We start from the raw sequence: 17,281 nt of genomic DNA, 5'->3' as shown, positions 1-17,281 counted from the left end.
TTGCTCCTGCCAACAGTGATATCATCCCAAATGCATGCTAGTTATAAAAAGTTTTCTAAGGACAAAACAATCCTGAAATCGGGGCTGGGAAGTTTAAGCAGCATAAATGAAAAACTGTTGAGGCAAAGGTCAGGAGAAAGATCTTTCCCTTTCCAGACAAAACTTCCACAAAAGCCTTGAAATGGACAATACCGGATACAACTGAATTGCTTATAAAAAACAATTATATTTTTTCACTATTACTCTAAAGGTTGGATGTTTTCAAATTTCTTGCGCAATTTTAGCTACAATTACCTACAGTTGCCTTTGAAGTTGTAAGATTTTCAGTAAAGTATACACATATATAAAGAATGACAAGAACAATGAAAGAATGCTAAAGACAGAGGGGGTAGTACAAAAAAACCCTCTGCATAATAAATGTTGGTGATGTTGCTCATATAATCTTAACTCTCTGAGAATGGCCAACAAAAACGCTGAGGAAACTCTAGTCAGCTTTTGGGGTGACACTGGGAATATGGATTTCTTGACTGCCCAAAAAAATGTTCTCCCTGTTCTTTGAATATGTTATGTTTCTTCTGCAATGCAATGCTCAATTCTACTGCTATGTTTTTCACAAATAGTTAAGTTCTATGTTATAAGAAAAGTTTGTTCCTGTCACAGCTCAACCTGGACTCAGCAATAAATCTCTCTGTGGAAGTAGAAAAACATATAACAGAAGATTCAAGGATGAGACTTAGAAAAGTTATTTTTACTGCAGGTGTAAGTAAAATAAGCTGTTATTAATGATGAAGAGCAGCTATTGCAGAATCCAGAAATAGAGCCATACTTAAAACACTGTCTCCAGTGTTTAAACCCTGTGTTACTTTCTCATATCCTTATACAGTAATAGATATTTTGCTGCCCATTTCTCAGTCCTGGATGCTGAGTGTCTATCTGTACAGTGTTTCAAAAACAATTTTTTCTTGTCTCAGACTTTATTTCCAACCTTGCTGGATTCAGACCTTGCACTTCCCAGTGTTGTCATAAACTAAACCAGTGATTTTCAACCGTAACGATCAGGAACACAACACATTTGAAAAATGAAACAAATATTCTCTGTTTATCATATAATCAGTATGCAGTAGAAGATTCTGTTGTGTTATCGAGAAGGCTCTCTTGAGATTGGTGCCATTCCACTTTCCTACAGATGCAGTTTCCAGTGGATGATCAGTAAGTCAGTCAATGAAATCAATAGAATTTTACCAGCTAACCCCAAGAAAATTACTTCTGAAATGACAAATTATAAGCTCATATTTTGTGCTTATTTTGCAACTGCCCCCAAGTATATTCTTCCCTATGAACCTTACCTTAGCCGATCATAATTTAGCATTACAAAAGCAAACAACACCATCACGCAGAATGCTCTTCTTTTTGGAGAGGACCCTTTGAGATTCTGATTCTAGACAGGAAAGGAAAAAGTAAAGAAAAAAAGTTATAATCAACTTCTTCACTTTCAACATTGAAAGGGCCATAAAGGGGCAGCAGCCTAATACTAGCTATTATTGCTCTTTTTTCTCATGATTTTGCCAATATTGCAAGTGTCATTTGTGATCTCACTGAACAGGAGAAATTATATGCCTATATGATCTTCTAGGGACAGTATGATAGAAAATGTACATGTCCTGATCAATGCTCTAAGGATTGCTGAATCAGGTATATATATTGGATGACAAGGGTAGCCAGAATTGCTCAAATTACTTTATTCATGAATATTAAGATCTATAGGTAATTCCTGTTTAGTATCTGATTCATTTAGTGACTGCTTGCAGTTACGCAGGCGATACCAGTCCTCGCATTTACAATCTTTGCAAGTCTGTAAAGCAAAGGGAAGTCGAAATACAATGATGAAATTGCGATGTTTCACTTAGTGATCGCTTCACTTAGTGACCAAGTTGCTGGTACCAAGGGGTTGCTAAATGAGCTAATTAACTTAGCTTGCCCACTTTTAATTCAGTTAGCATGAATTATGCTAGAGAAAAACTCTGAAAAGATGCAAAGAGATGCTGCTGATTGTTCCCACTTCTCACTGAGTGTGTGTGCCTAAGCCTTGGCAGCATTTACCACGATGAGCAACTTTCTTGAGGAAGGTGATTGGCTTGCAACTCTGGAGGAAACAAGATTATCTGGCCATTTTCAGTCTGATATATAGTACTGAGATGCCGTTAGTCTCATTTGTTGATGACCACAGACTTGGAATAAGGGAAGTGCATCCATCCTGACCTTTCTTTAACGCTTACCAATCTTTCATAGCATCAGTCAATGGTACCCTGTTGGATAGGTAAGGGTTAAGATGGTGTTGTGATGGTATTCCTCCTTCCTCCAAGGGAGAAAGGTCTACTTCTAGACGCTTGCTCTGCAGGGTATCTCATGGGTCTATTCTAACCATAGTCTATTTGTTTGGGACCTCTTCAGAACCTGAATCCAGAAATTTCCCACTGTTGTTTCTGGAAGAGACGGTACTCACAGGATCAGTGTGCAATTTGGACATTTCCTGGACTCATGGCTCCTGTTTGAAGAACAGGTAGCAGTCGCGGCCAGGCGGCCTTTGCACGATTCCGTCTTTTGTGCCAACTGCATCTCTTACTGGATTGGGAGGTCTCATTTATGCTTACTCATACCTTAGTTCCATCCTGGTTGGACAAATGCAATGAGGACAACATGGGGCTACCTTTAAAAGCCACCCAGGAACTGAAATTAGTCCAGGATGCAGTGACATTGGTAATCCATGTAACATTATGGCACAACCTGCAGTAGCTCCCAACAGACTTCCAAATGCAATGCAAGGTACTCGTTATCATCTATAAAGCCATGCACGGCTCAGGCTCAGATTATCTGGGGGGTCATTTGTCTATTTCTGCCATAGTTGGATGGGCGTGTTCTAGATCCCTCTCCTGAGGAAATATCACCTGATGGGAAGTATACCTTTCCTTGGCAGTGTCCCCCTTTGTAATGATCTTCTCTAGCCAGATTTGGATGGCCACAATCCCATTAGTCTTCTAAAAAGCTTCAAAGTCCTACTTTTTCTGCAAGAATTGGGCCAGGTCAATAGACAATCCATCTTCTGGGAGACGGGTTGTATATGTCTGGTTGACCTGGCCATATATTGTTTGATATACTGTCTGTGGAATTTGTTCCATCTGATTCTGTATGGTCTTTTCAATCTACGATATCACATTTTCAATATTTGGCAATGCTTAGTTCCATGGAAAGCAATTTTCTCTAATTACTGTGCTTACCTCCACTCCCAGTTCATCCAGCTGTCTCTTCAGTGAACAATTCTCTCTTTTAAGATGATCATTTTCTATCAAAGCAGCCTTCAGTCTAGCTTCTAAACTCTGCATATATTCCTTTTTCTTCCTCCGCGACTGACAAGCTGATTCCCGGTTTTTTATCATGCGTTGCTGCCGTTTTAGAACATTCATCTGGGAATAATACATATAATGAAAAAAAACTGCTTGAAGCTTAGAAAATTTGCAAAGGAACAGAGCCAACACGGGGCGACTGACAACACTACAAGCTTTTCTTTAAAAGGGAGGGGGGGAGAGGGGAAGGATGCAATTATATTGCACAAAAATAAGCATTCCTAAGAATTCTAGAAGATCCCATTTTTCCTGTTACTTGAATTTATATACTTTTTTTTATAAATCTGATATTCTATAGTCAGGTTGTCCTCGATTTATGACCACAATTGCAACCAGAATGTCCATTGAGAAGTAAAGCATTAAGACCTTTTTCGCTAAGCTAATCACCATGATCATTAAGCGAATCACAAGCTGTTAAGTGAAAAAGTGACTTCTCCCATTGACTTTGCTTGTCAGAAGCCAGCTGGGAAGGTAACAAATGGCAATCATGTGACACCAGGATGCTAAAACTATTTTAAATCCATGCTGGTTGCCAAGCTCCTGAATTTTCACCACATGACCATAGAGATGCTGGTCATAAGTGCAAAGACCAGTTGTAAATCACTTTTTAAAGTGCTGTCGTAACTTCAAATAGTAAATGAATGGTCATAAGCTGAGTATTTGACAGTACTCTTTCCAGACACTTGACAGATTTAAGATTACATTACTAACTTACAATCTTGTCTCATCAAGCAATTAAATATCTTTAAAATTATTTTCAAACTATTTCTCGTATCCATGTGACACTGCACAAGAGCACCAGGAGAAATCAGATTATTCTTATTGGACCACTATTAATAAATACCTAAAAGGAGCCAACACGTCACACGAATAAAATTCAGCTCGTTATTTCAGTATTTCCCCATTCTGAGTAATGAAATGGTGGTAGTGACGCCAGAATAATCCCTGCATCTCCCAGGGAATGGACAGAGATTAAAGGATAAGGCTTGGTGAGCAGCTCACTGCCTCACTGAGTTCCCTTAATAAACCTATTTATTCTACCATCGCTTCCTCTTCTACACAGCTGCTAAAAGCTCCCCTTCCAGCCACACGGTAGATCAAATGGAATTTGGTTGCTTCATGCATGGATTAGTTGAGAAAGCTTTTTGGTCTCTATACTGATGATGTATTGAAGTGAGTTTTTAACCCAGCTTAACAGGAGTAATTTGCATTCATTTTGCTTGTATTTATAATGTGTTAGGCAGAGTGTTGATTTAGCTCTTGGGGGGAAAAAAATAAAGCAGAGATTACACTCGTTTCAGCCTCACTGACCCAATGCTCACCAGATGGTTTGACAAGGCATTTCATTAGCACTCCATTTGACAGTGAAAAAAATGCCAAGCTGCAAAGGCAGAGCTGATCAGTACTTTAATTTCTGTTAAAGTGGCAAACTGGTATCTGATTCCTTCAGACTATATGATTTAACATCCCCCGTACAATAACAAAAATAAAAAGCCTTCCAAGACACAAAACTAATGTAACAAGAATTCTAGCCCACTGCAGTCTTGTTTGGCAGCTTTCATATGTAGTTTCCTCCCCTAAGGGAGTCAGGGCGGTGCAACGGTTGTTGGACTTGAATTGGGGATGCAAGTGAATTAACAGTGGTGTGAACAAACGTGAACACAATTAAATCACATCATCATTTTTCAAATTTTTGCCAAACACTCTTGCCAGTATTAAATGGGAGGGCAGATGTCCAATTAACTTTATGACTTTACACTGCATTAGTCAACTGTTGTTGAGGGTGGTGCGATGGCTCAGCGGTTAAGATGGTGGGCTTGTCATCTGGAAAGCCAGCAGCCCAGGTTGGAGAACCAAACACCATGCAATGGGGTGAGCTCCCGTCCTCGCCCTAACTCCTGCCAATCTAGCAGTTCCCAAAACATGCAAATGCAAGTAGGTGAACACTGTATCATGCTTGGCCACATGACCATGCAAATGTCTTCAGACAGCACTGACTCAATGGCCTTGAAATGAAGATGAGGACCATCCCCTGCAGTCAGCAATGATTATCAGAGTAAAATCTACAAGGACTCCTTTACCTTCTACTCAATTGATAGTTCACAAAAATTAATAGAGATACACTGCCAACTACTCCTGCCCTTAGACAGAAGGAAAGAGACCCAAGGCTGTGAGCTCTGGAGCTGCTTCCCATGATGAAGATGAGCAGCCAGCAAGACTCAAGAAGAAATAAAATAATTTCTCTGTCCCACAATACCGTAACTTCACCGCAGCCCAGAAACAAATGTCCTGCAATGCTTTACGTACACAGAACTCTCTCTCTCTCTCTCTCTCTCTCTCTCTCTCTCTCTCTCTATATATATATATATATATATATATATATATATATATATATATATATATATATATATATATATATATATATATATATATAAAATGTGTGTGTGTGTGTGTGTGTAAATTACTAACAAAGAATTTAAAGGGAAACTGAGATGCATTTCTAACTCTTTAGTCTTCATCAGTCAGCTATACCCTTCTGAGATTCGAACCTGGGCTGATTGCATACAAGGCAGTGTTATTTGCCTCTAAGCCACAAGGTCTCTCTCGCTTTTGTTAGATTTTTTTCTGCAAGGGAAGATATGTTTCAAATGTTAACTATTTAGATTACCTTGCTAGGCCCCAAACATGGAGCAAATCTTTATTTCCTGTTTTCAGCCTATCTTGAAGGCCATCGAACAGGCTGTAGTCACACTGGACAGTTCATATATATATATAATTTAAAATGAGTGACCTGCTTTAATTCTAAAGGCCTCAGTAGTGTAATATCAAAGATGTGGTAAAGGGACACACAACAACTATCCCTTTCCAGTCAATTCGAGTGTAGGCTCTGGGTTCCAAAGGCTGTTACCCAAAAAGCCATACCATAATTTCAAAAACTGTTTCTCCTGTCTGAATAGTCAGCCACATGTAAGTATGTGGGTGCACACAAACACTCTCAGAGTCCAACCCTGGAACTATCTCCACCGCCAGAAATACAAAGGGCAAAGAAGCCCCAAATTGAAATGTCACCACTTGAATTTCCAAGCCTTTAGCAGGTACTACTTACAGTATTTTCCAATATTCTCTTTAGTAAGAAAATCTAGAAGATTGCTAGTTTATAGTAAAGTTTGAATTGTTGGGAGCTGAAATTCCACTGTGGACATTGCATGTTGTCAGAGAATGCTGGCTGGTGGCCCCCAGGGGGAGGGCCTTCTCTGTGGGCGCCCCGGCTTTGTGGAATCAACTGCCGGTGGAGCTCCGGATGGCACCGGATCTCCGCTCCTTCCGGCGCGGGTTAAAGACCCACCTATTTGAACAAGCTGGCCTGGCCTGATGGGGAGTTAATCTGGGTTTTAAATATTTGTATATTTTATTGTTTTATCTTGGGCATTAATTTAATTCTATTTTAACTTTTGTAGTTTTGTATTTTTATTATATGCCCTGTTCACCGCCCTGAGTCCTTCGGGAGAAGGGCGGTATAAAAATTTAATAAAACTAAAACTAAACTAAACTAAACTAATTATGTCACTAGTGGTGTGTGGCTAAAACATTTTGGGGATTCCCCCAAGCTTTCCAGGTGGAAGGGCTACTTACAAACAGAAGCTGGGAAGAACTTACATCCATGTTTGTATTTGAGGAAGTGGTGTGAAGGACAGGCTTAGCTTCTGCTAGGTTCCCACTGGTCAAACCCTTTCCTGCAGTTTGTGGTAATACCCTAATGGTGTGACCTGTTAATGGTTTTACTCCACCATTAACAGCAATGGCTGGATTTGAGGCAGTAAGGATTCCAGATGTCTGAAGATGAACCACAGCAGGCTGAGAAATCATCAGTGGCTGACCTAAGAGAGAAACAAAAAGTTTTGGTATGCTGATTTAGCACTTACCAAAAATGTTAAGTTCTATGCACGCTATGTTTTGCCTCATGACAGCTGTACAAAGATGAGAAAATACTGCTTTACTTTATAAAGCTAAACATACACAGGCCTAGAACATTTCTATCCTAGGCATCCAGTAATTTTTGAAGAATTCGGAGGTGTTGCTTTTAGCCCTATACTGAAGATTCCTTCATTTAAATACCACACCCTAAAGCAGACATGTCAAACCCGCGACAACATGTGACATCCCGCAACGTATCGGGAGTTTTTCCATTGCCGGCAATGGGGTAGGCACGGCTTCCGGATGACGTGTCCGGCCCGTGGGCTGGCAGTTTGTCACCCCTGCCCTAAAGCATATCATGTATCACTTGCAACTTTTGAGGTTGTGATTAAATTTTAAAATGGTTGCTATATGTGGCACATGAATTGTGGTTAAAAGAGCAGATTAGGGCCACTTCTACAGTGTCAATCCAAATCACCTGCTACCAACAACTCACACAAGGCCTACATAAATTATCCACAAATTGTTCATAAGCAGCATATCTAGACAGAGGTGCTTATCAACCAGCATACTATAAACAAAAGTTGAAAATTATAGATATACTGCTTTTGAACATAGCTTATTTATATTATGTAGGTGAGTTTCTCCTCATTTCCAAAGGAGACAAAATCATGCAGATCACCCAGGACTGGTTAATGGCCAGCCATTCCACTTTTAATGTACTAATGTTAATTCTGATATATTTACAACAGAAAGATATAATGAATCCTCTCATCTTTCCTCTCATCTTCTATTATTGCTATCTTATGATTATGTTGCTTTGTTGTTTGCATGTTGACAGTTTACGCACCGGAGAAAGATTCGCTATGAAAGTAAAAGAAGCTTTAAAGAATTGTACTCACCTCTTCCTAGGTTTCAGTAAAATAAAAAATATCATTTCCCAATGTTTTAAATAAAATCCTCAATTTCTTGGTCATACAGGCAGTCCTCGCTTACTCAACACAGCTCGGATCCGCCATCGTAAAGTGAAAAATCACATGACCATGCTCACTTTATGACAGCAGTTTGACAGTTCCAGCTGTGGTTGTTAAGTGAATCACCATACGGGTCATTAAAGCGCAGCATCACCTAACTGTAACTTGCAAGTTCCTGCCAGCTTCTCCCACTTTGCTTATAGCAGGCTGGCTATAAGGGTCGCAAATGGTGATTATGTGGCCATGGGATGCTGCTATCAATATAAATACCTGCCAGTTGCCAAGCGCCCAAATTTTTTTTTAAATTCCATTTATATCCCGCCCTTCTCCGAAGACTCAGGGCGGCTTACAAGCTTAGCAGTAGCCTTCATTCTATGTATATGCCTGCTTATTAGGGCTTTCACACCCCTCCCAAGCGGCATTATTACAAAGTCAGCTTAATTGCCCCCAACAATCTGGGTCCTCATTTTACCTACCTCGGAAGGATGGAAGGCTGAGTCAACCTTGAGCCTGGTGGGATGCGAACCTGCACTAATTGCAGGCAGCTGGTGTTACTTAAGGAGGCATTAGCCCACTGCTCCACCAAGGCTCTTTTTCACAATCACGTAACCATTGGACACTGTGACACCTGCAACTTCAAGGACTAGTTGTAAGTCTCATTATTCAGTGCCCTTATCACTTTGAACAGTCACTGAATGAGCAGTTGGTAAGCAATGACTACCTGTAATTAGAGGTCAGGAACCCTGCCACTTGGAAATTAAATTACTTTTTTCATCTCCAAAAAGCCCTTTTAGACCAAGAACTTGATATGTTTGCCACTAGATGCTGACAGAAAACTAACATAAGTTTAAAAGTTGGACCTATTAAAACTGCACCCATTTAAAGCAATTCTACCTTCAAAATACTTAGCAATCCTCTCTTAGGAAACTGCAGTGTCTGCATATCAAACATTCCACATCATTTGCTGAATCCTGACAACAGACCTGGCATGCATCCCACTGCAATCCTAACTCATATACCTTTTGGAGGCGCTGGCTGGATAGTTACAACTGGCTGTTGCTTGGGCAGCGTCAGGAGGGTGGGAAGAGCTGGAATGACAATGGCTTTTGCCTGGAGATTGGGCTGAGTCTCACAAAAGGCACGCAACAGAGGCTTGGGCTGAATTAACGGTTTTGAGGCTGCTGGATTACTTCGATTAAGGGTCAACGATGATCCATTTGCTGTAGAAGAGAATGTGCATTTGAAGATTTCTTTTTTTTTTTTTAAAAAAGGCTACATTCCTCCTCATGCAACTGTCTGAAGTCCAACAGAAATAGCAGTGCTGACAACAAGGGGGGCAGGAAGAGGAACTTCATTAAATGAAAGGAACTGTACAACACAACCTGGGATCAAACCTGCCTTTAAAGAATGCACACTTTACTTATTCATAATATATTTATTTATTTATTTATTTATTTATTAGTTTTTATAAACCGCCCTTCTCCCGAGGGACTCGGGGCGGTGTACAGAGGAAGGGAAGGTATACAGACCGAACAATAAAATAATAAGAAACACTAATGCACACAAACTGGGACCCCAATTAACGCTATCATGCCAGGCCAGCCTGCTGGAACAAAAAAGTTTTTAAGTCGCGACGGAAGGTACGGAGGTCAGGGGCCATCCGGATTTCGGTAGGTAAGGTGTTCCAGAGGGCTGGCGCACCCACTGAGAATGCCCTCCCCCTGGGGGCCACCAGCCGACATTCCTTGAGCGGTGGCACCCAGAGGAGGCCCTCTCTGTGGGAGCGCACAGGACGGTGGGGTGCTGACATCGGCAGAAGGTGCTCCCGTAGGTAGTCCGGACCCATGCCATGTAGGGCTTTGAATGTCATTGTTAGCACCTTGAACTTCACACGGAAGGCAACCGGAAGCCAGTGCAGCGCACGGAGGAGAGGTGTGATATGGGAGTATCGGGAGGCTCCCAAGAGTGTCCGTGCTGCCGCACTTTGCACCAGTTGAAGCTTCCGAGTGGATCTCAAGGGCAGCCCCATGTAGAGAGCGTTACAATAGTCTAGGCGAGATGTCACAAGGGCATGGGTGACTGTACGTAAGGAATCCAGGTCTAGATAAGGCCGTAGTTGGCGAACTAGTCGAACCCGGGAGAAGGCCCCCTTGGTCACAGCTCCAATGTGGTCTTCCAGGGAGAGCTGCGAGTCTAGGAGGACACCCAGGTTGCGGGCCCTATCAGCAGGGGGAAGTAACTTGTCCCCAATGTTAAGCAGTGGGACGTTCTGAATCTCCTGGCTTGCCGGTACGTACAGCCATTCAGTCTTGTCCGGGTTCAGTTGAAGCCTGTTTCTCCCCATCCATTCCCGGACCGCTTTCAGGCAGCGGGACATCACGTCTAGGGCATCACTGATATTGTTAGGAGTTGAGATAAAAAGCTGGGTGTCATCAGCATACTGATGGTACCCTACTCCAAAACTGCGAATGATCTCACCCAGCGGTTTCATGTAGATGTTGAACAGGAGAGGCGAGAGGACCGACCCCTGAGGGACTCCGCAAGCGAGAGGCCTCGGGGTCGACCTCTGTCCCCCTGTCAGCACCGACTGCGAGCGACCCTGGAGAAAGGAGGAGAACCAACGTAGAACCGTGCCTCCCACTCCCAGTCCCCTGAGGCGTCGCAGCAAGATACCATGGTCGATGGTATCGAAAGCCGCCGAGAGGTCTAATAAGACTAGGACAGAGGAATGGCCCCTGTCCCGGGCTCTCCAGAGATCATTCATCAGAGCGACCAATGCCGTCTCCGTGCTGTAGCCCGGCCTGAAACCCGATTGGTACGGGTCTAGATAAACCGCTTCATCCAGGATCTGAGGAAGTTGGTGCGCCACCACGCTCTCAACAACCTTCGCAAGGAAGCGAAGATTGGAGACTGGACGAAAGTTATTCAAAGAGGATGGGTCCAAGGTGGGCTTCTTGAGGAGAGGTCTCACCACCGCCTCCTTCAAGGCGGTGGGGAAGTGACCCTCACTCAGAGAAGCAGAGATGACCGCTAGGAACCAGCCTCGTGTCGCCTCTCGAGCTGTATAGGCCAGCCAGGAAGGGCACGGGTCCAGTAAGCATGTGGAGGAGCTCAACCTTCTCATAATCCTGTCCACTTCCTTAGGAGTTACAGGATCAAATTCTTCCCAGATGACGTCGACAAGACTGTCCATGTCTTGTTCTTCCATCTCAGCCCAGTTGGAGTCCAGACCAGTTCGAATCCGAGCGATTTTATCCAGCAGATATTGACCAAATTCCTCGGCTCGACCCTGCAAGGGTTCCTCCCTCACCTCTTGGTTTAATAGGGAGCGAGTCACCCTGAACAAGGCAGCCGGGCGATTATCTGCGGACGCGATGAGGGTGGAAAAGTAGTTGGATTTTGCCACCCTTATCGCAGCGAGATAAGACCTGGTGAGGATTCTTAGTCCCAATCGGTCGGATTCGGATCGACTGGACCTCCAACGGCTCTCTAGGCCCCGTCTCCGACGCTTCATCTCCCGGAGCTCCTCGGTGAACCATGGGGCTCGCTGGGATCTGCGCCGGGTCAGAGGCCGCAAGGGTACAACTCGGTCCAGAGCCTCCGTGGCTGCCTTTTCCCAGGCTTCCACTAAGGCTTCTGCCGAGCTGTGAGCAGGGGGTGCATGCGAGTCCCTAAGCGCTGCCTGGAACTTATCAGGGTCCATTAGGCGCCTAGGGCGGTACCATCTGACTGGCACCGTGCACCCACGGTGGGGGGTGGCAAGGGGGAAGTCTAGCCGCAGGAGGTGGTGATCGGTCCATGACAGGGGCGTAATAGTTGTGGCACCCCCACCGACATCATCACGCCACCGTCCAGACAAGAACACCAAGTCTGGGTTGTGGCCTCTCTCATGAGTCGGCCCAGAAATTATTTGCAGCAGGTCCATGGCCGTCATGGAAGCCATGAACTCCCGAGCCAGTTCGGACGATCCTCCCAGGGACGGTAGATTAAAGTCGCCCAAGACCATGAGTCTTGGGAATTCAACCACCAACCCTGAGAGGACATCGAGTAGCTCGGGTAGGGCCGCCGCTGCACGATTAGGTGGTAGGTACGCCAGCAGCAGACCCAACTGCGCCCCTGGGCCGAATCTCAGTAGGAGAGACTCACACCCGACCATCTGAGGGACGGTGGTCTCTCGCGGGCTAAGGGATTCCCTGATGATAACTGCCACTCCCCCGCCCCTCCCATGAGCCCGGGGCTGGTGCAGTACCTGGAAACCTGGCGGGCAGAGGTCTACCAGAGGAACACCCCCCTCTGGGCCCAGCCAGGTTTCCGTGATGCAGGCCAGGTCCGCATGCTCACTCTCCACTAGGTCACGAATGAGGTGAGCTTTGTTAGCTGCGGACCTTGCATTCAGGTAGACCAGCCTTAGCATGGGAGGGTGCGCACCTTTGCTCCCGGGTCCTCCGGGGGAGAACAGAGGGTCGGAGCGTCTCACCGCCTGTACAGAGCGGAGATGACACTCCCGGTGACGATACGGCCCTCTGTCTGTGCACCTTCTGCCATTCCCCACCATCCTAGGGATGGGACGTTTGTCAGTACGCCACTGGGTGTTATCGGCGACTGGTCCTCGTTGTACGCCGTCGCGAACGGCCGTGGGCCTGGCATGCGTTATGGTGGCTGGAAGGCGTGCCTTTCCCGCACAACCATAGTCTCCTCCCTCCCCCCTCCCTAACCCCACAAAAAACTTAACTAAGAACTTAATCAGGGGCCTCTTGTTGGGCTTATGCTGGAGGCCCCTGACCCTGCCTGGCCATCTCTCAGAGGCCCAGTGGTTGGGTCCGTCATCAAGATTGGATGTGATGCAGGCGGGTCGCACCCAGGAGAGTGGGGAACCCCTGAGGGCGTGCAGTGCTATGCTAGAGTATTGAACGAGCATAGTCACAGGTGGTTCCGGGAAGGCTGTCCCCCGGATGGTGAATTTGCAGGAGGGTCGAGTCGGGTAGGTGCGTATCTGGATCGTCGCCCTGCCACTGCCACTTGGCCGGGCGAACCCCCAGAAGCAGGCCACTCCTCATCCTCTCACGATGGGTTGTGTCTCTGCTTCCGGAGGTGGTCCAGAACGTACTCTGGGTGAGGCATACCCCATAGAGCTCTCACCTCTATGGGGTAGCAGGTGTAAGGCCCAGCCACTCTGCCACTGTGGCTAGCACCCAGGCCCGTTATGTCCTGTGGGGAGAGAATGGGCAAAGATGGGTGAGAGTGGGCAGAAGGCAGGATGGAGGGATCCATTAATTGGCGTCAGCTCCGGTGGTTCAGCCGCCCCAAACAGTTCTCTCCCTGATCCTCTGGGCGTTGCTCCCGGCCTATTGATTGAGGACCGTCCAGAGCGTGGTCTCCCAGAGGTACGGGAGTCCCTGGTGTCATGCCCCTGGTGTTGCCGTCTCCGATCAAGGTGTCTCGAGGAGGTGGCTCGGGCCGTCGCCTCCATTGTCCAGCGTCTCCTTTGGTGTGAATCTTTCGGAGGCACCGCCGTCCAGGGGCAGCCCACGGTGGTCGAGACGCCGCACCGCTGTTACTAGCGTCTCTGTCAGGGCCTCTGTCAAGGCCCCTCGGAGGACGGTCGACCAGGGCCCAGAGCAGCTGCCTCACCGCCCATGTCTTCGTTGCTGCCGCTACCGTTGTAAAGCTTGTCTGCGGCGTCTCCTTGAGGATTGTTGCAACGGCCGTAGCGGTACAGGGGGCGGGTCGAAGATGCCGCGCCGTCAGTGCTACCGCCGCTGTCAAGGCCCATGGGTGGCGAACGACTAGGCCTGGAGAAGCAGTCCCGGCCGCGGTCGTCCTCGCTGCCGCCTCTTCCACCGCCCAGCTGATCCGTGGCGCCTCCTCTGATCCTCGGAGACGCCGCCGCTGCCCGTTGCTGCTGCTGTTGGTTTCGTTGCCGGCGCCTCCGCCGCACAGCTGATCTGCGGAGACGCCACCCTTGCCCGGTGATCGGCATCGGAGGAGACCGCAGACCAGGGCTCGCTGGGCTCTCACCGCCGAAGATGCCGCTGCCACCCGGGAGCCGGCCAGGGGCAGAGCAGAGCCTTCGGCCCCTCCTGTATGGCTGCGAGGGCTGCCGTGGTCCAGGGCTGTCGTGGTCCAGGGGCGGGCCTCTCGACGCCGATGCCGCCGCCTCCGCCACCCAGCTGGTCCAGTTGGTCCGCGGCGTCTCCGTCGATAGTCCGGAGACGGCGCCGTCCCCGGGAGCCGGTCAGGGGGCCGGGGCAGAGCAGAGCCTCCGGCCCCTCCTGGATGGCTGCGACGGCTGTCGTGGTCCAGGGGCGGGTCTCTCACCTCCAGCGCCGCCGATGCCTCCGCCTCCGCCACCCAGCTGGTCCAGCTGGTCCGCGGCGTCTCCGCTGATAACCTGGAGACGCCGCCGTCACCCGGGAGCCGGTCAGGGGGCCGGGGCAGAGCAGAGCCTCCGGCCCCTCCTGGATGGCTGCGACGGGCTCGTTCAAACATATCAGCTGGAATCAGACCAAGTAAAGCCTGGCATTTGTACACTCCCTTCTCTTCCTTCAATGCAATAATTGTATTGGCTTTTAAGTTGCTCAAATCCTGGCTTATTCTTAATATAAATTAGAAAAGGTGATCTGGCTAACTTCAAATAAGTGGTACACCATTTATTACACAGATAAGCCTAACCAGAAAGGAATAGCGAATTAAGTTCAATTGCTTGTGTACTTAGCATAACATTATAGTGTAATCAGCCTAGTGGTTCTACACACTTGAAAATAAATGAACAGCCTTAGCTACAGCAACTGTTTTATTATGTTTTAGCTGTAGAAATGCCGATATATTACTGCACACCTCTGTTTAAAAATCACAAACAAGTAAGGAAGACATTATAGAAAGAAAAGTGGCGAACACCTAATTTATTCTCAACTAACACTACTTCTACATTATATTTTAATTCACAAAACAGTACGGCATCACTGTTTAATTCAGCTAATTAAAAGTTTTTTAAAGTGCCAATTTATACGGCTGCAAGTTTCTAAATCTATTTTAATACAATTATTTGTAAAAAATGTGAGCAATAGGGATTATGTCTTTACGATGAAGTACCTTTTCTATAATAATGCCACCTATTATATGAGCATACTTAATCAAAAAACAAAGAATGATTCTCAGGAACTATTTTGTGCATGTGCAAATGTACTTCGATCTAAGCAAACCAAAGAAAACGTCTACATGATATTTAACTGAGTGAAAGACAAAATTCTTAGTTATTCTTACTAATTTAGACCACTGTTATTGTTTCCATATTGGAAAATGGGCAAATAAAAATCATACCTGAACGCATAGTTTTAGGCGGGGACTTCTCAGTTTGCTCTATAGGTAATGATGATCTGGAGCTGCGTTTGTCATATAAAGATGCAATGGATAAGTGAGAATTAGTGCCAAACTCCACACCTTCCTGGGAATGTTTTAAAAAAAATTACAAACATTGTAATTCTTCTTGTTACAACAAACAAGCAAAAGACAAATACATTGGCAGAACTATTTTTCCCAATTATACCTTAGTTAAAAATGTAAAGGTTCCCCCGCACATGCGTGCTAGTCGTCTCTAGGGGCCAGTGCTCATCTCCGTTTCAAAGCCGAAGAGCCAGCGCTTGTCCGAGGACGTCTCTGTGGTCATGTGGCCGGCATGACTAGATGCCAAAGGCCCATGGAACGCTGTTACCTTCCCACCGTAGTGGTCCCTATTTTTCTACTTGCATTTTTATGTGCTTTCGAACTGCTAGGTTGGCAGAAGCTGGGACAAGTAACAGGCGCTCACTCTGTTACACGGCACTCAGGATTCGACCTGCCAAACTGCCGACCTTCTGATCGACAAGCTCAGCGTCCTAATCCACTGAGCCACCACATCTCTATATACTTTATACTTTATACTATATACTATATACTTTAGTTACAATGCATTTAAAACACTTTTGCATAACACAGGAGACCTCAAAAATTCTGAACTAGGCCAAGAAATCATTTGCATTTCAGTCCAAAACTCTGCAAGTCCTCCAACTACCACAGAAGTTGATGAGGTAGATAAAAGAATAGGGTGGGAACACAGAATTAAGTAGATGTGGAATGTTGTTGAGGCCACAAACGTGCAGCTCTAACAGATCGTCTCAGTTTCCAGATTTGGCAAATTTATCTTCAGACAGCAAGGTCTCACCCACTGACTCTGGCAAGTCTCCTAACCTTGGATTTCAGAACTCTTTGCATCATTCCTTCTGAATGCTGATTGGTTCCCAGATACTTGGAAAGAACCCAGTGCCAGCAATAAAGGAAAGGTTAACCAGCAATGCAATTGTTTCTTTGCATCTGTATTAGCTGATGATAAAGATTATTTTGAATATCAATCTGGTTAAAGATTACCACATGGCATCTAACTAGCCAAAAGAAATTACTTACAGGTACATGTTGTACTGGAGAGTCCACAGGTAAAGGAGAAGGAACAGAATCTGTTGAAGCAGTTGGTGAGAGGGGTTCTGCTTTGCACTCTATATCTTCAATAGAAAGAATTAAAGAAAATTAACAGATTCCTCTCAGGAAGAATTGCATCCAAAGGTACATTCCACATTCAGTACATTGGGGACTGAAACATAGGGCTCTAGCTTTCCATTCTGCCTTCCCCTCATAAAGAGGGCACTGGGGATACGGAATTTATTTCTCCTACAGAACCTTTTTACTCTTAATTGCAAATTTCACTGTGAATGCACTTGCTGTACAAAATGCTGAATTAACAATAAAATGAAAGTAATGAGTTCTTTTTTATTTTATATGGGCATTTGGGCTGATCTTTCTTGAGAGAGTAGAGTAGAGTAGGAGTAGAGTAGAATCCATATTTACAAACAGAATTTGCATCTGTATTTACACAAAGGGAAAAAACAGCCCAACCTATCAAAAACAGTGCCGTAAAAAACAGAATAGAAACGCAAGTTGAGATAGGCAAGAAAATGGTAA

The 17,281-nt window shown here is 45.6% G+C and overlaps 1 protein-coding gene across 1 annotated transcript in view; it reads right to left on the bottom strand.

The window, feature by feature from the left end:
• The window catches only part of ATF6 (activating transcription factor 6), a 91,929-nt gene that overhangs the window by 64,255 nt on the left and 10,393 nt on the right, over window positions 1-17,281 (bottom strand). The window contains exons 4-9 of the mRNA XM_083359462.1: window positions 16,730-16,824; window positions 15,611-15,734; window positions 9,310-9,510; window positions 7,059-7,279; window positions 3,276-3,461; window positions 1,347-1,438 (exon numbers count right to left, since the gene is read on the bottom strand). Of these exons, the coding sequence (XP_083215588.1) occupies window positions 1,347-1,438; window positions 3,276-3,461; window positions 7,059-7,279; window positions 9,310-9,510; window positions 15,611-15,734; window positions 16,730-16,824 (919 nt within the window). The remainder of the gene's footprint in view (window positions 1-1,346; window positions 1,439-3,275; window positions 3,462-7,058; window positions 7,280-9,309; window positions 9,511-15,610; window positions 15,735-16,729; window positions 16,825-17,281) is intronic.

The sequence above is a fragment of the Vipera ursinii genome (assembly GCF_947247035.1).
Source record: "Vipera ursinii genome assembly, chromosome: 3".
Classification (NCBI taxonomy): domain Eukaryota; kingdom Metazoa; phylum Chordata; class Lepidosauria; order Squamata; family Viperidae; genus Vipera; species Vipera ursinii.
Note: the sequence above shows the minus strand (reverse complement) of the source record. Positions and strands in the feature narration are given on the sequence as shown.